This window comes from Prunus avium, chromosome 1 (assembly GCF_965620075.1).
Source record: "Prunus avium chromosome 1, drPruAviu1.hap1.1, whole genome shotgun sequence".
Lineage (NCBI taxonomy): Eukaryota > Viridiplantae > Streptophyta > Magnoliopsida > Rosales > Rosaceae > Prunus > Prunus avium.
Window position 1 is genome coordinate 48,378,733 of NC_142284.1, and position 17,259 is coordinate 48,395,991.

At 38.1% G+C, this 17,259-nt stretch overlaps 5 protein-coding genes across 7 annotated transcripts; 2 read left to right on the forward strand and 3 right to left on the reverse strand.

Annotated features, from left to right (window-relative positions):
* The first annotated feature begins 318 nt into the window (after positions 1-318).
* On the forward strand, positions 319-6,947 carry CTC1 (conserved telomere maintenance component 1). Its single transcript, XM_021965327.2, has 16 exons — positions 319-1,520; positions 1,628-1,746; positions 1,893-1,967; positions 2,087-2,165; positions 2,263-2,325; positions 2,407-2,484; positions 2,651-2,848; positions 3,215-3,319; positions 3,422-3,700; positions 3,881-4,375; positions 4,466-5,092; positions 5,191-5,282; positions 5,464-5,695; positions 5,819-5,933; positions 6,241-6,575; positions 6,655-6,947. The coding sequence occupies exons 1-16, from the start codon at positions 408-410 to the stop codon at positions 6,820-6,822; spliced, it is 4,173 nt and encodes a 1,390-aa protein (XP_021821019.1). The 5' UTR covers positions 319-407; the 3' UTR covers positions 6,823-6,947.
* Positions 6,875-8,424, reverse strand: LOC110762665 (Thioredoxin superfamily protein). Its single transcript, XM_021965328.2, has 3 exons — positions 8,308-8,424; positions 7,389-7,992; positions 6,875-7,104 (listed from the first exon to the last, which is right to left on the reverse strand). Exons 2-3 carry the CDS (start codon positions 7,854-7,856, stop codon positions 6,949-6,951), a joined length of 624 nt encoding a protein of 207 aa, XP_021821020.1. The 5' UTR covers positions 7,857-7,992; positions 8,308-8,424; the 3' UTR covers positions 6,875-6,948.
* Positions 8,425-8,523: 99 nt separating this feature from the next.
* LOC110762624 (uncharacterized) lies at positions 8,524-9,557 on the forward strand. Its single transcript, XM_021965276.2, has 2 exons — positions 8,524-9,189; positions 9,298-9,557. The coding sequence occupies exons 1-2, from the start codon at positions 9,015-9,017 to the stop codon at positions 9,555-9,557; spliced, it is 435 nt and encodes a 144-aa protein (XP_021820968.1). The 5' UTR covers positions 8,524-9,014.
* An 86-nt stretch (positions 9,558-9,643) lies between these two features.
* On the reverse strand, positions 9,644-13,510 carry ASP5 (aspartate aminotransferase 5). Of its 3 annotated transcripts, none has more exons than XM_021965273.2 (12): positions 13,352-13,510; positions 13,037-13,112; positions 12,832-12,903; positions 12,555-12,749; positions 12,402-12,440; positions 12,227-12,316; positions 12,014-12,122; positions 11,823-11,932; positions 11,466-11,609; positions 11,054-11,220; positions 10,291-10,555; positions 9,644-10,098 (listed from the first exon to the last, which is right to left on the reverse strand). In XM_021965273.2, the coding sequence occupies exons 2-12, from the start codon at positions 13,106-13,108 to the stop codon at positions 9,967-9,969; spliced, it is 1,395 nt and encodes a 464-aa protein (XP_021820965.1). In that variant the 5' UTR covers positions 13,109-13,112; positions 13,352-13,510; the 3' UTR covers positions 9,644-9,966. The 3 variants fall into 3 exon arrangements, with proteins under 3 accessions (XP_021820965.1, XP_021820966.1, XP_021820967.1); XM_021965274.2 differs by having other exon boundaries at positions 13,037-13,108; positions 13,352-13,489; XM_021965275.2 differs by lacking the exon at positions 13,352-13,510 and adding an exon at positions 13,260-13,299.
* Positions 13,511-14,971: 1,461 nt separating this feature from the next.
* On the reverse strand, positions 14,972-15,742 carry LOC110762551 (Ribosomal protein L39 family protein). The gene is made up of 3 exons (XM_021965200.2): positions 15,609-15,742; positions 15,350-15,453; positions 14,972-15,228 (listed from the first exon to the last, which is right to left on the reverse strand). The coding sequence occupies exons 1-3, from the start codon at positions 15,609-15,611 to the stop codon at positions 15,180-15,182; spliced, it is 156 nt and encodes a 51-aa protein (XP_021820892.1). The 5' UTR covers positions 15,612-15,742; the 3' UTR covers positions 14,972-15,179.
* Positions 15,743-17,259: the final 1,517 nt, after the last annotated feature.

The window sequence follows — 17,259 nt, forward strand, 5'->3', positions numbered from 1 at the left end:
AAAAATTAATTAATTTCTAATACACATTACTAAAGTGTTACCGGAGTTCACACATACCACTAATATGCAAGGCCATTTTATTTGCTACACCTCTTTGGGAAAAAAACAGACGGCTGAAAAAGTAGAAATGATTATGTGCGACTGCCATGTCATACTAATATGAACCATCAAGAACTCTTGGCCCAAAATAATATTCACCCAGCTTCAAAATAAACGAAGAAATCATACGAAACGAAGCTGTGGGACTGCGACGCGTGTGAGATTATACTAACAAAGTCAAACGACGAGTCGTTTTGGGTTTTATAAACCCCTTCGTTCCCGCTCCCGCGCCCCCACTGCTTCTCTCACTCTCTTCTGTGTGTAGAGAGAGCTTCCACAGTTGTCTTCCTCCTCCTCCATCCTCATCAATGGAAAATGTGAGAATTTTCACAATTGCAGAGCTACTCCAACGCGTTCGCTCCCTCACCGCCACATCCTCCATCTCCCCCAATTCAAACGAAACATCAAAGCCCTCCACACGCTCCATTCCCATCCACTCAAACCCTAACCCCAACCCCAATCCTAGCCATAAGGTTCTCCCCCCTCTTGACCACTTGGCCATCATCGTCGGAACCCTAACCCTCCCCACTGCCATCGACGCCTCTGCTTCAGCCTCTTCTCGATGCTCCTACAACACTTGCTTCCAATTCTCCGACGGCTCGGCTTCCATCTGCTGCGACATTCTTGACTTCGACGTTCTGATTATCAGGAAGAAAATCAGTGTTCTTGCTTGGAATTTCATTCCCTGGAAACGTGGTGGCGGATTCTTGGAGATTATCAGATGGAGTTTTCAAGATTCCAATAGCGGACTTCGTCCCTGTTCGAATTTCAATTCCATTCCTCTTGGTTCGGGCTCTTCAAGTGGCCACGAAGACAGCTCCAGAGCTCGTCATGGTGTATTTGGCGCATTGGAGGTAGTTAGCCCTGTGTCCACTGTTCCCTGTGCAACCGGTCATAGCAATTTGAAAACCAATAAGGCTTCAGATTCTAGCCATTCGTCAAGCCTCCGAGGCTTTTTACTCCAATTAATGGTTTGTGAGTGTAAATTATGCAGTTCAAAGGAGGCAGTTACAGTTTTGAAGGATTCAATTCAAGAAAAAGATGCACATTCTTTTACCAAACCAATGTTTGTATATTGTTCAGGTTCTGTTTCATCATGGCATCCTGTTTTTACAAAACTTGTAGGAAATGTTGTGGCTTTATCAGGCTTGAAGAAGAAGTTGGTTTTTATAGGAAAGGAAGAGTCTAAACTAATGTATGTAACTACGGGAAATTCTGCATTGCATCTGCTTAGATTGTCATGGAAATGGCGGCCAAAATGTACAGCTGTTGCCAAGGGAAAAGGTGAATGTGGCACATATAGAGGAATAGTCAAAGGTGTGTATATGCAAGGGATGGTTGTTGAGTTGGACAATGAGGTGTGGCTTTTGTTAACTGATCAACTGCGTACTCCACCGCATAGCCTTAGGGCAGGCGCACTCGTAAGTACTATATCTTTTCTTACATTTTTGGCCTTAAATGATTTTGATCTATACTATTTGTCAATTTGATTTTTAAAACTTTTCAATTTTTTTGGCGTCTTTTTCAGGTTTCTGTGAGAAATGTCCATTTTGTGAACCCCAGATTTTCTTGGACAAAAATTCTTATACTTGGTGCATGCTTTAAGACTAGTGTTATTGTGGAATCCTTCTCTCCACTGGAAACTGGGTAAAGACATGTACTGTGAATTGCACTTGAGATAATTGTCAATCACATCCTTTTTTGGATGACCTAATATGCATTTAAGCCATTTAACATCTTTGGGATGCCCAGACATGTGCAAGCTCAGAAAGTAATATAATTACATGCTGCAGGTGTCATATACTTCCACAATCACAGAGTTCGTTGGGGAAGTTCGTTGAGTCCTTAACATTTTCTGCCAGATTATGGTATTGGTTTTTTTTATATCTCTTTTGTGTTTGGATGGGAAATTCTGTGGTTTTGTTTCTAATGTTTAGAATATTTTACTTTCCTGGTTAGTTTACTAAGCAGTATGGTTGAGTTTCAGGGTATTGCTTATTGCCTCATGTTTCCGGAAAAAGTTTTCTGGCATCTTATCTGAGAAGGAGATTTTGGGAACAAAACATGTAATTTACCTTTGAGTTGAAACTTTTGTTTTCTTGCACAGTAGTTGTTATGTTATTATCTAATAGGGTGAGTTGGATGGTTGCAAGGTGCTACCAGAAGGGAGGGTTTGTTCAGATGTATGCTAGTTCACAATTGCCTTCATTGATGCATCCAACTCGGGTAAATTGGTTTTGCTTCTGAATAAGCACACTTCTTTTGTTATACTTTTCTGTTAAAATCTTAAATAGTTTATGTTCGCAGCATGGAGTATTCATGGAACTGTGCAACCATGATTCATGTGTCTGTGGTTGTGAACCATACATCGGTAACCTGAGTTTGGTATGTCCTGCCCAGAATCATTTGTGTGATGTGATCTACGTTTGCATTGGGTTGCTTCTGTTTAATGTTGGGCACCTTGATTCGGTGTAGAACTGTCAATTTCTTATGGCTGTTTGGTGTTAAGTTAGTGCTGAAAAGTAACTTTCATATATTTTCTTAAGTTCAGGTAGTGCCCTTATCTATTTTCATATGTCATTGTGAGGCCTTTTGGATGAGAGCGGTGCAGTTGGAAAATAGCTGTGAAAAATTGCATGATGACAAGAAATATAGCCTTCAATTCTGTGAAGGGAGATCTCACGTTCAGTCTGTTAGAAAGATTTTTTCAAGTGAAGATATAGGTGTATCTTTGATGGGAAGTTTGAAGGTTAGTGGTTGGTTTCCTATTCGTTAGCTTCTTTAGTTATACTGCTGAATGAAATTGTCTATCCCAGTTGTCTAAACTGCGATTTTTTTCTTTGACATAACAACTGTACATGATAATATCTGGTTCCAAAATGCTGGAAAGTACAGAAAGCCTTAGTTTGTTGTTTGTGACAGAATAATGATTTACTGCATGACGTTCAGGTTCTTAGGTGTTAGCATATTAATAGTCAAGTCTAAATAATTTATAGTTGAGATTTGCACATTTACTATTAAATACTTTTGGTTTGTCATCACCCTAACGTTTTTGTAATTCAACAATTTTTTTAATTACAGTTGATTTATTCACCATTTTATATTGAGTATACAGACTTCTCCATCTTCTGGAAGGCTGCAGTTGGTTGATGCAACTGGGAGCATTGATGTTCTTATACCAGACCTTCCATCAACTTGGGATGCCAATAGAATATACAAGGTCGTGTTTTACAATAGAATATCAGGAGATAGCTACTGATCTGTACATGTCCATTACACCCTTTATGTATCTGGACTCACTTATTTCAGTGTGGCTTTCCAGGTAGCTGACTTCAGTCTTGTTATTGAAGGAATGCCTCAGTCTGTGGGGTGTATAGGATTGCTCGACAATGATTTATTCTCATGCAGAACCATCTTTCATTTCATACCGTTAGCAAGAAAGATGAATCTAACAGTTTATGTTTACTTTCGCCTGAGAAATTCAATGTGCAGAAATCTACCCATTTATCCTTGTACTGGACCGGGAGAAGATTTGAAGAGACTTGAAAGTGGAATGTTTCACTTGCTTTTGGTTACCCACAAATTTCCAGTGCTACAGAAGGTATATTCCAAATTTATTATCTTATGTAATTTCAGTAATGTTTCCAAAAGCTGCTCTGAGGAGTTCCACATACTTTTCATAAACCCCAAAATGGAAGAAGGGGACTCTTGATAGTAGACATGGAAATACTGTCTGCGTTTCCTTTACTTATTAGTGATCTGCTTGCTTGAATTTTAACAGTATCAAGATGATGTCGTTATAGAAAACTCTTCAAGCATGTTTGTGGAGGCTATAATCTTGCCTTGGGATTTATTTCTTGCTGGAAGCTATGAGATTTCATGTCCAACTATGGCTTTAGGGGATAATCCGAAGAATTCCATGGAAAGTGCTGGTGGAAATTACTTGGACCATGTTTCTCCCAAGAGGCGTAAGGTTAATCATTCATCAAGCAGGGGATTAAGTTCTAATTCAGTGAACAATTCCTCCGAGTCAGTCAGAGAACCGAGTTCTTGTTCTATTTCTTACAAGGAATCCAGGGAGAAACAGAAATATTGTGACTTGACATCTCGTGAGATATCTTGTTCGGCTATGATTAGTGGAGTTAACAGTCACAGTCTAGTTGGTTCAGTTATCTTGCATTGCACTAGGACCAAATTAAATAATGGTGGCTTTTGCAGACCAAGTGGACAGAAGGTATTGCTGGAGTTTACATCTGAAAGTTTTTATAAGTATCAGGTGCGTCAGATTTCTCCTTTTCATGGTTAGGACATGCTTGTGTAAATAATTCAGTGAAATAAACTGCAATAATTTTTGTTTACATTTCAGTTGTTGCATATTGGTTGTTATTATATCACAAAGCATGACAGAGAAGATTCTTTTTGTAATCTCAAAGATTCTAGCTATTCCAGCAGTGATAACATTCTTATCCCTTCCACAACCCATCTATGGAGCCTTTCGTTTACTTCTGATGAGATTTGTCAAAACAATAGCTCACCGAAGTGTCTCCCATTAGATAACTCTCTGAGAAATGATGAGGTTCTGTCTGAACATCATAACGAAGTACGTCTTCAGATGTCCCCTGGAAATGCTTCTGAAAACTCTTCAGATATTTCTCTTTGTCTCCCTGAAAATGTTATCAGTTTTGGAGAGGTGATCCTGAAGGAATTGGAAGAGGGCCTGATCAAGCCAGTTGTGACAGCTGAAGGGATTCCTAAAATATCTTCATGCATTAGTCTTGCAATGACTGCACCTCTGCTGTCACTTGATTCGAACGGTCTGTTTCCGGAGGGAAATCTTTTATCTTTGTGTGGGCATGTCATTGCTGTTCATAGTGTGGAAGACAATTCTGTTAATCCATATTTGAACTGTAAAAACATTGGTGATCCTCTTCAGCGGAGATTCTTGCAGAGAGCTAAAAGCAGTTGTATTCATGTTTTGGTAGACCATCATATTGTAAGTAACATTTCTATATTTGTATCATTCTTTTCTGTCTCATTGAAAATAACAATAAAATAATATTTTGATATCATTTCGTCATGTTAATCAAATAGGTAAGGCTATCTGGTTCCTTGAGTGGACATGCTTTTCCTGTCGGATTTGGACCTGGTGTGGATGCAACATTTCACCGGGTTCTTGAATTGCGGTACGCTGTCTAATTAATCCTTGACACTATACTGCCTTATCCTTCAGTCCTGATTTATCGTTTGGCAATTTTGGTATTCTCTCTTGTCTAAGGGCATAGTCTGATAATCTTTAGAGGCTTTTAGTATTGCACCAATCATGTGACAAATTTGTGGGCTTGACCTCTATTCTTTGGTTTCCAGGGGGCAGAATAGATGGATGTTGACATCTGTATCATTTATTGTAATCAATTCCATAAGGGCTGTCAGCTTCCAGAATAAATTCATAAAGGTAGATAATGAATCGTGCAGCGACAAGTGCTCCAGTCCTGCTTCATACATGCAGAATGCTGCACCTCTAGACTTAGTTTCTTCAGGTTTGATTTCTGAGTTGGTTAAGTGCTTGGATTTCAAGCCCATGCGGTTTCATTGCAGGGTAAGTTGTATATTGTCTAGTTTCCTTCCCTACATGATTATATTTTTTTCAATTTCCTTTTCACAATCTTGTTTGTGGGCGGTTGAAGCTTATTCTTCTGTATGAACATTGTAATTTGTACAGGTTGTTGCCATCCACATCCTAGTTCTGGAGAAGAAATTTAGAAATGTCAATTATCAACCTAAAAATCACTTCAGACCGTATCTTGTTGACATCCCACTTGCCGGTTTTGTTCTGGGTAATCTATTTGTTTATTTAGGAAATTTTGCTATGTTTAACCCTCGTTCTGCATGTTGGCCAAGTCATCGGAAAATTGTAAAGGCATGGTGCATTTGTTACTACTTAATGCTTATCATACTTAGTAAGTATTGATAAAGAATTCAGACTATCATCAACGCTTGGAAGCAAGCTTCTTTCTTGATGAACAGATAAAATAACTTTTTTTTTATAAAAAAAATTATATTTGCTATCGCAATGTACTCCTGTTGGCATTGTCTTGTTTCCTTGTTCAGGTTAATAATCTTTTTCTCTCATCTTATGTGTAGATGATGGCTCATCCCCATGTTGTTGCTGGGCTAATTCTGAAAGAGCTGCAACTTTGCTAAGGCTGTATGAAGACTTCCCACTGTCAGCTTTCGAAAGCAGTTGCTGGACCTTAAAGTGGGTCAGGAAAGACGACAACGCATGTAGTGCCACCATGTGCCACCTCGAGAGAATTTTAAAGAATCACGACCGGATTACGGTGAAGAACTTTGGATCAATGTTTGACTCTTCCTATCAAGATCTCGCTGTGTCTGTGAGTTCAGACAATACCCTCAGCAGCCATGATGAAAACCTTCTAAAATTCATAATCTTCAATGCTTGCTTCAGCAAATTTTGGGTGAGTTCATTTCCAACTAAATTACTGTGGTTTCACGATACAGTTAAAATATCAATTGATTTAGCTACTATATTTGCAGACCGTAATTGGTAGGATGATGGATTCGAATGCAGTCACGCGTTTGAAGACAACAAACCTACTGGAAACGGAGATGTCTATGCATTCCATGCAACATATATGGGCCAGAGAAGTTCATTACACAAATCCCCTCACCGAGGCGAGGAATGTGATTCAAGAACTCTGTTAGACAGGCAATTGTATTTAAGACCAATTTAGATGTGCAGTAATCAAAGCATCTGTTCTGTGAACTCATGAAAACTAGGCTTCATTATCAAAATGCTGAATAGATGAGAAGATTCAATATTTGATCTAGCTATTGCTTTTTGCAAGGACGCTTCATCTTGAGAAGATGAGAGAGACCTGCAATTACATGTAGCCGACTACTCGGAATGCCAGTCTTTGCCAGCGCCCTCCCCTTCTTGTCCACCAGCACAAAGCAAGGAACATATCTAACGTCATAATGGAGAAGCTGCATTACCAACACGAGAAAAATAATCAGACAATGGTCTACTAGGTAAACCAGAATATATCATGAAGACAGCAATTTCACCCCCAAGAAAATTACAAGCAAAATAGCTAGTAAAATACCAAATTATTTCATGGGTTCATCAACGTTACCATATTAACATATAAAAATCCATAAATAAAAATAGCTACATCCGTGTAGATATAGAATGGTGTTTTGTGAGCAAGAATAATGGGGCATTCAAAACCAATATCAAGAAATAGAGAAACTTGTGGGTGGTAGCGTACCTCGGGAAGCCATTTATAGTTCTCTGCATCTGCCATAACAATGTTAAGCCAGTCTGAGTTCCTACCCTCGACCTCCCTAACAAAATTAAGCAGAGAATTACACAGCCTGCATTTGGGTGAATAAAACTCAACCACGGTAGCCTCTTTCCCACTTGCTAAAGCTGAGGCAAATGCCCTATGCTCTGCCTCCCCTTGCTCTTCAGGACCCAAGATTGTTTTTGACTTCAAACTGTTACTCTGGCTGGTTCTTGCATCCAACTGGGAGGGCTTAAAGGTATTGGCCAATGAAAACGAGGACCCGGAAACTGAGTTGACGAAATTGAAGGCAATGGACCCAATAGTTTGCAGAGATTTGAATAGCCAAGGATCCTCAAAGTTGCAAGGGCTACGAGTATTAGCTTTAGCATTTTGGTTCATGTCCCACGGCCATTTTAGACAAAACAAAGGGTGTTTAGGTGTAGAACCCATTTTCCTCTCTAAATTTTTTATCTCCCTGAATTAACACTTTCTGAATCACTTCAAGTTCAAACCCTAATGGATGGGCATTTGTGACGAAACGTTGACAAAATTGCAGATATAAAACTAGCCGAGGGGAGGCGGTGAACTGCATTAGGATACAAGATATAAGGAATAAAAGTTAGCATTGGGGGGTTATGGAGCCAAATAAAACAATAGCATTGTCCGTTAAAGCATTCAAGTTCCCTTTTCATGGTTTGCAATTCAAGCATGTTAATGGGTTCCCATAAATTCATAAACCCAGTTAAACCCCAAAACCAAAATCAAAATTTTTGGTGCTACCTTCAATCTATCTAGCTGAAGATAGAAAACAAAACACCCCAAAGACGAAAGCTTTAGATTACTTTTTAAAAAAACAAAGATAAAACATGGTGAAATATTCGAAGAAAGTATAACTACTTACCCCTTGTAGTACCAAAGATTCAATCGCTTGCCTCTGGAGTTGCAGAGAGCGAGAGACAGAGAGAGGTATCTGTGTAATTTCAATGGTGGGCCTGAGTCGGTCACTTCTTCTATGAGCTATCTTGGGCTTCAGTATATCGTTACATATATTGGGCCACCAGATGATTTTCATGGGCCAGGTAATAACTTGGGCCCACATATCACCGTTGAATTGAATTTTTAGGTTTTAGCAAGTCAACCAACGAGAACGACCAACAACCCACATTCAGTTGTTTTTAGAGACCTTATTGCCTCTCTAATCATAACCATAAACATGTTTTTCTTCTTCCCTTAAGTAAGTGGACTTTCGCCAACATCTTAAAGAATAAACCCACTCGTCGCCAACCATTGTACCCCTACCCTCCCTTTCTTTGTTTTCTCATCCAATGGTACATGAAACTTGAAAAACGGCATTGACAGGAGAAGAAAACCCAGAAACAGCACCAGACAATTGACAAAATCTACATTTTCTATTCACAAAAAATGAATTTTTTTACACGTTTTCTGGCTCCTCTAGTGAGAAACGAAGGCAAATTGTGGCCGATTTGCTTCAGAACATGCGATCAAAATGCACTATATAAACCTCTTCAGCTCATATCCCCATTACCACAATCTCATTAATTAGATTTCTAGCTCTTTAGTGCCCTGTTGAGGATCAGGAATTTGAACATGGGTTTCAGTTACGGTTCACACGGATTCATTTTGATTCTTGTAGCTGTCTCTCTATTGGCACTTGGTGAGGCTAAAACTGTGGTTGTAGGAGGGTCTCAAGGTTGGCGTTATGGCTTCAACTACACTGATTGGACTCTCAAAAATGGCCCCTTTTACATAAAAGACACACTTGGTCAGTCTCAACCTACATTTACTTAGTTTAATTTCAATTTAATTACTTAATATTGTTTTTATTGAATAATGTTACACACTTAATTCATAATCCCATATTTATGTGCAGTGTTCAAGTACGACCCACCAAGCAACACCGGTGCTCATGACGTGTACTTACTCCCAAACCTGTGGAGCTACATAACATGTGATTTCAGGAGGGCAAAGTTGGTGGCAAATGCTACGCAGGGAGGCGGCGAGGGGTTTGAGTTTGTGCTGAACCAGTGGAGGCCGCACTATTTTGCTTGTGGCCAGGGTGCCAATAGCTCTCACTGCAATCAGGGGCTCATGAAGTTCTTCGCTGTGCCGTGGCCCCGTTGGCATTTTTGATCCTCATGCCTGGGAAGAAGCAGTGCTTTGACTTCGCTGTTTTTGTTTGTTTTATGATTCCATGATTATATATGTATTCAATAAAATTCAGGCAACTTCCTTTTTCCAGGAAATAAATAAAGGTTGCAACATATCGACCATGAATATGAACTTGAGATGAACATTATTATTATTACAATCTCTGTATGTGTGTTGGTAGGTAAGAGGTAAGCCCCAAAGGTTGATCTTCTCCTGCTATCCTTTTGTCGGTGCTGTTGGAGATGCCTCTCCTTTCTGCGACTGCTGATTATTATTAGACGGTCTCAATAAATTATAGACACAAGCTCACAAGTGCTTAAATATGGGGAGAAGCTCAACAAAATTTTCTTAGCATCTTCCTCAAACTGGTACCGCAGCTATGAATTCTACTTCAACTAACATTGTGGTACGAGTCGATGATTGCATCTGATAGGTATTCACATTTCGCTAAAGATAATCCTGCCAGGGAAATTCTTCCATCCTTTGTCATGTATACATGCCACTTGTTTGTCATGTTCTCCGTCTGACCGGGCAAAAACAAAGGAGGTCAGATGTAAATCTAGGGGCAGGGTTTATGGTCAATAAAAATAAATAAATAAATGATCAAATGTGCAAGGAATGATGCAAGAATGAAGAGGACTAGGAACAAAATTCATATCAAGGTATCGAAGACCTATAGATAGACTTAGATCATAGTTTAACAGGGGGCAATTACCTGAGCCTTGTTCAAGCCTGTGAAAGAAAACATGCCAATCTGCTTAAGTATGAATGACCAATCCTTTCCACTCTTATCCTTTGCAGTCAAGTTATCGTATAGTTTTTGTCTCACATTCTTTATCCTTCCAGCCATCATCTCCATCTCTGCTTTCCATTCACCAAAAAGTGTTGGATCTCCAACTACATTGGCCACAATTCTAGCCCCATGAACTGGAGGATTTGAGTACATAGGTCGAGCAATCCTCTTCAGTTGGCTCTTTACCCTGAATATAAAAACTAAAATCATTAGCAGATCCTACAAATTCAGTTATGTCACTATATCTGATCGCAGACTCAAGTAACCGCAATAATGTAACAAATTACAAGAACCAGTTCTTTATTTTTTTTACTTTCTTTGCTTGACAAGAGTTGAACCTAGGATCCACCCAAGTCTTTAAAACTTGAGCCAAGGCCCAAGGGAAAGAAGGCACAAAAGATGGTATAGTGGTTTGCAGATTCAAGTTTCCAAGGCATTCAAATGAAACCTCAAATAGGATTTCAGTATCCAACACCATACAAAAGATCCGGAAGGAGACTTCAAAACATGAAAAACTATGATGCACATTGCAAGTGCTGGACCACAAATTGATCCAGAATGCAAAGAACAGGGTTTGAAATAGCAACAGAGAAAATTAAGTAACCATGTTACTTAGTAAATTATGCAATTATGAGCATTGTCTTATGCCAGAAGATAAATATGTGTAGTATAGTTTCTACTGCACCTTGTTGCTGTATCAGATGATGTGCACACAACATTGATTGCTCCAATTCTTTCTGCATAAAGACCAAGGTTTTTGCTGTATGACTGAGCAACCAATAACTCTAAACCACGTGCAGCAAACAATCTGACAGACGCTGCATCAGTATCCAAGCTTCCACTAGCAAATCCCTAAAAGCAGAGTGACAAAGTTCAGACATTAACATTATAAAATAACTCCACCTACAGCTGCATTTCAACAGAATTTTAAACCATCATACGTTAATATATATTATTAACTTATCAACATGAAATAGATTATTAGAGATTTCATTCCAAGGATTCAGTGTTATCACTTCCATTTCAGCATTAGAGAAATTACTACAGAAACTAAAATTACAGCTTGACTCCAGCCAGTAGTATGTAGTACTATGTACCTGGTATGCAACATCGAAAAAGGGGATATGGTTTTTTTCTTGAATGACATCAGCAATTTTTTCCCACTGGTCAGGGGTTGGATCTATGCCGGTAGGGTTGTGAGCACAGCCATGAAGCAACACAAAAGATCCTTCAGGTGCTGCCTAGAAGATGGAATGGCATACAAATTAATAGTAAATAATTCCATATTAACAGAGAGAGAAGATATAAATATATTACAAATGCAATTATTGAATAACAAAAACATGTGTTCTCAAGATCCAGGTGATCAATGAGTAACAATTTCAACAATCCATAACTCAATGTAATAAGTTAATAACCAAGCGTATGCAAATTCCTGTGCAAAACTATATTACCTTTATGTCGGATATCATCCCCTCAAAATCCAAACCAACTGTTTTTGGATCATAATATCGGTACTCTGACCATGGAACTCTAGAGTCATTAAAAATATTCTTGTGGTTACCTGCAACACAATTTTGTTAGGAATGAAAAACGAGTAATCTTGAGACAAGTCTTAGAATGATATGGGAGTGACGATACAGACCCCAGGTTGGAGATGATATTAAAACCTTGGCCCCAGGAAAATATCGTTCAATAAGAGCTGCAGCAAGACGAAGAGAACCAGTTCCTGACAGACCTTGAACAGTTGCTACCTTAAAGAAAGGAAAAACAAACAATCAAAACACCAATATAAGGTCAAAGAGATATACTACATGATTAACTTCACAAGAGGCACGAGTTCTGATTTCTCACATACTTTTTGTTGCTTTATTACTGGGTTGTCTGCTCCAAATAATAACTCTGCAGTGACCTTATTGAATGCTGCCAAACCTTCTATTGGGAGGTACTGCATAGTTTAAGTGAACTGCAGTTAGTAAATCGTAATTTCAAGAAGAACAAACCACATCAGTTAGATTGTTGTGTATAATTACCTCTTTGTTTTCTCCCCTTTCAATCATAAGATTCTCTGCCTGCAAAATAAAAGGATTTCACTTTAAAAAATTTACAATAAGAAACTCAAGATTTCAAAATCTCATTAGCGAAAAATTATCTATTTCATGAGGAGATAAGGATAGCAACCCGACCTTCTTAACAACATCAAGCACGTATGGCTGAAGCTCTTCTGTTCGATATGCCCCAACTCCAAGGTTGAGCTTTGACTGATTTGTGCTAGCTTTGAACGCTTCGGAAACTCCAAGAATTGGATCAGGCGGGGCCATAGTTACGCCCTCGAATTTAGAAACATTCACCGCAGCTACCATAGATATCCGACCAAAAGACTACAGGCAAGACAGCAAAACCACATTAGCATTAATGTTAAACAAAAATTCCAACAAAGCCATAGCAGCTCACGGCATGTACCTCTGTCTTCGCAAATAGATTGTTCCTTCCCTTGTTTAAGCTCAAAAAGGAACTCCCAAGCTTCACCTTCCCCTGTTGAACAAAATCACACCAATGCATTAAGCCGAAAGTCAGTACTTTCTCTGCAACCAAACAGTAAAAGATAAGAAAAGGACGAAACCGTTCATGAAAGTCGCAATTAATTACGAAATGAAATGAGCGGTACCTTGGGAGTCTCATGCGTAGAGAGTGAAGCTGAGGGAGACACAGAAGCTAACGAAAGCATCGTCGAAGCCATCTATCTGAGGCAAAAGCAGAATGTAAACGGTTATTTGCGTGTATAATCAAGAAAACAGCAAAAAAAATTGACGAATCAAGACTGTTAATTACGCGATCTACGAGCAAATCAATAGCTAAGAGTAAGAGATAATGATTATGACGTAATTAACCAGATGGATTCAGATAACGGAGTTGAATGAATTGAAAGCTGAAATTCGACGAAGAGATGAAGTTGAAATGAGAACGTTTTCGTGGAACTCACAGATAGAGGGCGTTGAATTCGAAGCGGAGTCCTCAGCGTCAGCTGTCACGGAGAGTGAATGAGTGAGGTCAGGCTACTACTCTGCCTTTTAATAAGTGGGTTTTGCGAGCGAATCAAAGTGAGCGTTTGGTCGTTATATATTGGTAAAGTGGGAGGGACGTGTATCCGAGCTGCTCGGTTATCGCTTGTATACAAACAAAATGAGTAATTGTTCATGTATTTGTGGTGCTACCTTCGATCCTTTCCTTTTTAATATCCAAGATTCTATGTTTGATTCTTCTTCCCAATATTACTTATATAATCCGAAATTTTATTTTTGATTCTTCTTCTCAATATTTGTACTTTATAAAATTGAATGAGAAGTGGTTCGTTTGTGTGGGGGAAAAAAAGAAAAACGACATTTTTACAATAGGTCATGTGTGAATTAATGATGAATTTTTTTATGTTAAGAGATATCGAAACGTAGTGTTATTAATTCTCATGTCATAACATATTTTTTTTATTTTTAACAAAATTATATTCTAAACTTCTCTAATTTATCAAGAGATAATTCGAACATGTGTATCTATTTATTAATATTATACATCTTTGTATTTATTTATTAATACTATACTCCAAGTTCATCGCATATGAACTCTATTCTCTACTTTTATAAAATGTCAAAATCCAACTTTTGGGATAATTTCAATTTAGTATCCTAAACTTTCTACCTTAAAACATGTTTGCCCTTGCACTCTCAATTTTAACAATTATGTACCCTAATCATTTAATATTTTTGCAATATGATTCTGGTTTTAACTTTAACGTCAAATTTTCCGTTAATTGCATATGTGGCAAGGTTGGATCCCACCTATTTGCTTCTTTTGATGCCAGTTTAGGGGTATTTTCTAGCAATTAATGTCTTCCTTCCCAAACCCATATGACACAAAAAAATCTCGCCCAAAACCATTTGACATCAATTACTCAAAAATACTCTTTAACTGACATTGAAAGAAGCGAAATGGCACACAAGCTTGCTACATAGGCAAATTAACAAAAATTTCTCTATTTAAGTTAACACCGGAATCATATTGCAAAAAATTAATAAGATTAGGTACGTAATTGTTAAACTTGAGAGTGCATAGACAAACATACCTTAAATGTGAAAGTTCAAAGTACTAAATTGAAATTAACCCCCAAATTTTTGTCGAACATACATGTCAGTGTCACTTGCAGAGTAAAGATTGAAGTTCATGCATTTTCAGATGAAACTTGAGGGATCTGAAGATAAAATCTCACATTCTCAACTTGATTCATTTTACTTTATCCAGCTAGAAGAAATTTCATCTTCAACTTTTTCAGTTTAATTCAATTGTTGGGTGTAGGCAGACAACACCATAACATAGAAGAAAATACCGTTGTTTCAAATGTTAGGGCGGCGTAAATCTGTCTATTGATCGTTCAAAAAACTATTGAATAGCTTAATAGTTTTTGAATCAAGAACAAGAGCATACAAATTAGCAGTGTAAATCAGCTATGGGGAGAATTTTTCATCTCATCAAACACAAACCATAATTATTTGCCCTAGCATAGAGTTCTCCTGCAGAAAGAAACCAAACGAATACAACCTCAGATGAAGGATTTGGGTGAATTGGGAATTCATTTGACACTTGAAATTGATTCAGGGAAGCTAAATCATAATAAACGTCTGCAAATAGAGAGACTCTTATGAGTTCTTACAACTGGGTTCTCAACAAAGTACAAAAACATTAAGCTCTGGAGTCTGAATCAAAACTAAAACCCCTAATCAAATTACAAAATATGCCAAATGCCATTGGAGCAAAGCACCTCAGAAACCGAGCTTGGTGCGGCGCCAGTGCCTGCGCTTGGCGTTGTACCTGATACATACATGAACAAATTTGACAACTTGTAAGCATCTAATCTGAGAACCGATCAAGAACAAAATGAAAATTAGCAATGAAATTACAAAATAATTAAAGCAAAGAAAGTAGTTTGGACCTGATGGTGTTGTCGGTCCTCAAACGGATCCAGTGAGGGATGGGCCTGTTCTGCCTCATCTTCTTCGCCAGCTTCTTCTTGATTATGAAGGTCTTGTGGGACGGCTGTGCATATTCATCATAAACCCAAATGAGAAATTTACTTAAATCCCATGAAATCAACAAAGTAGAGGAACAAACAGGGATATATATAAAGATCGATGCAATACATATATGCGTAACCAGAGAGCAGGAAGAAGGGAGAAGAGAGAGAGGTTCACCATTTTCACGCTTGGAGATCCGCCGCGATGTTTCAGAGCAGAGAGCAAGGAGCGAAAACCCTAACAACAAAAACGCACTTCTGGACGACTAGGAAAGACCGGACCTTTTTTTGGTTTTAATATAAAGGAAGGGCAAAGTTGGAATGAGCTGCTGGGTAGCTAGGATACTGACCAACGTAGTTTCACTGGCCCAAGGAGTGAAGATAGTGGGCCTGATAGTTTGACCGTGCTCTTTTTTCTACAGAAAGGTGTGGCCCAAACCAAAAACCAGTTTCTAGGTCGGTTCATGTTGGTGTAAAGGCTAGATTATATGTGGCCTAGCATAATATGTTGCTTTCTGTAGAAGGTTTTCCAAGCCTCAATGTCTTTCTTTTTTTATTTTTTCTTTGGTTTCTAATCCATCGCCAATGTGTAGGAAGATTCGTGAGGGTTTAATTTCACTCCTCAAGCGCGGCTATACTCGTTTTTTCAAAAACAAAATTAAAATAGTCTAGCCGCGCGGCTTTACTATTTTGATACGTAGCTATATATGTATGGGCGCTGGGCAGGTCCTTTATATATGTATGTAGTATAGCCGGGTTTTTTTATTTTTATTTTTTTAAAATAGTATCGCTGCACGGCTATATTTATTTTGACACGTGGGCGACAATCGCTAGGCGGGGCCCTTTTCTGTTTTTTTATAAATAGATGTTTTTAATTTTTTTTAAACGGCTATACATGGTTTTTCCTAATTTTTTTAAAAAAATAGTATCGCCGCATGGCTATACCATTTTGACACGTGGCGCCAAGGCAATGTGCGGGTCCTTTTTTTATATATAAATAGTATGGCCAGGCAAATTTCGCTGACATAGACCTGTGCCAACAAACTTTCATCGGGAGAGATGTTTTTGTTTTTTGTTTTAATTTTAAAATATATATAAAGTTAGTTTCTCGACTTTTGTTTTTTTGGCCAGCTTCATTAATTTAATTTAATGGTATAGCCGCACGGCTATACGCGTTTTTTCAAATTGTTTTAAAAAATAGTATAGTCGGGCGGCGTTACTTTTTTGACACGTGGCTACATATATATGCACTGGGCGTTCCTTTATATATATATCGTATAGCCGGGCGGACATACCCGGTTTTTTTATTTTTTAAAAATAGTAAAGCCGTGCGGCTATACGTATTTTGACACGCGGGCTAAACTCGCTAGGCGGGTCATCTCTTTTTTTTTTTTTCGAAATAGTATAGCCGAACGGCTGTACTCGGTTTTTCCTAATTTTTAAAAAATATAGTATAGCCGCCGGCGTTACCGTTTTGACATGTGGCGCCTAGGCGCTTGGCGGGTCCTTTTATATATATAAACAGTATAGCCGCGCTGCTATACTCTTTTTGAAAAAAATTTAATCCGGCTACTTTCGTCTGGAGAGGTTTTTTGTTTTTTTGTTTTAATTTAAAAAAAAATGTAATTAAGTAATATCTTAGCCTTTTTGAATTACTTTAATTAGTAATTATATTTTAATTATTATTTAATATATTAAAAAATTGAAAAAAAAGTCCACAAAGTAATTTAAAATAATTCATTTCTATTTATTAAGTCATTTGGGTATCTTAAATCAATTTCTCCATAGCCCGAGAGCCCCAAGGCCCAAGTCTTTGATTAATATAATTA

Coding starts and splice junctions, on each gene's coding strand:
- CTC1 (XM_021965327.2), top strand. CDS start 408: ATGGAAAATGTGAGAATTTTCACAATTGCAGAGCTACTCCAACGCGTT. Junction 2,166..2,262: donor AGATTTTGGGAACAAAACAT/GTAATTTACCTT, acceptor AGGTGCTACCAG/AAGGGAGGGTTTGTTCAGAT. Junction 2,485..2,650: donor ACATCGGTAACCTGAGTTTG/GTATGTCCTGCC, acceptor TCTTAAGTTCAG/GTAGTGCCCTTATCTATTTT.
- LOC110762665 (XM_021965328.2), bottom strand. CDS start 7,856: ATGGGTTCTACACCTAAACACCCTTTGTTTTGTCTAAAATGGCCGTGG. Junction 7,105..7,388: donor ACTATAAATGGCTTCCCGAG/GTACGCTACCAC, acceptor TTGGTAATGCAG/CTTCTCCATTATGACGTTAG.
- LOC110762624 (XM_021965276.2), top strand. CDS start 9,015: ATGGGTTTCAGTTACGGTTCACACGGATTCATTTTGATTCTTGTAGCT. Junction 9,190..9,297: donor TTACATAAAAGACACACTTG/GTCAGTCTCAAC, acceptor ATTTATGTGCAG/TGTTCAAGTACGACCCACCA.
- ASP5 (XM_021965273.2), bottom strand. CDS start 13,108: ATGGCTTCGACGATGCTTTCGTTAGCTTCTGTGTCTCCCTCAGCTTCA. Junction 12,750..12,831: donor ATCTATTTGCGAAGACAGAG/GTACATGCCGTG, acceptor TCTTGCCTGTAG/TCTTTTGGTCGGATATCTAT. Junction 12,123..12,226: donor CAGTAATAAAGCAACAAAAA/GTATGTGAGAAA, acceptor CCTTTCTTTAAG/GTAGCAACTGTTCAAGGTCT.
- LOC110762551 (XM_021965200.2), bottom strand. Junction 15,229..15,349: donor AGGACCGACAACACCATCAG/GTCCAAACTACT, acceptor TGTATGTATCAG/GTACAACGCCAAGCGCAGGC.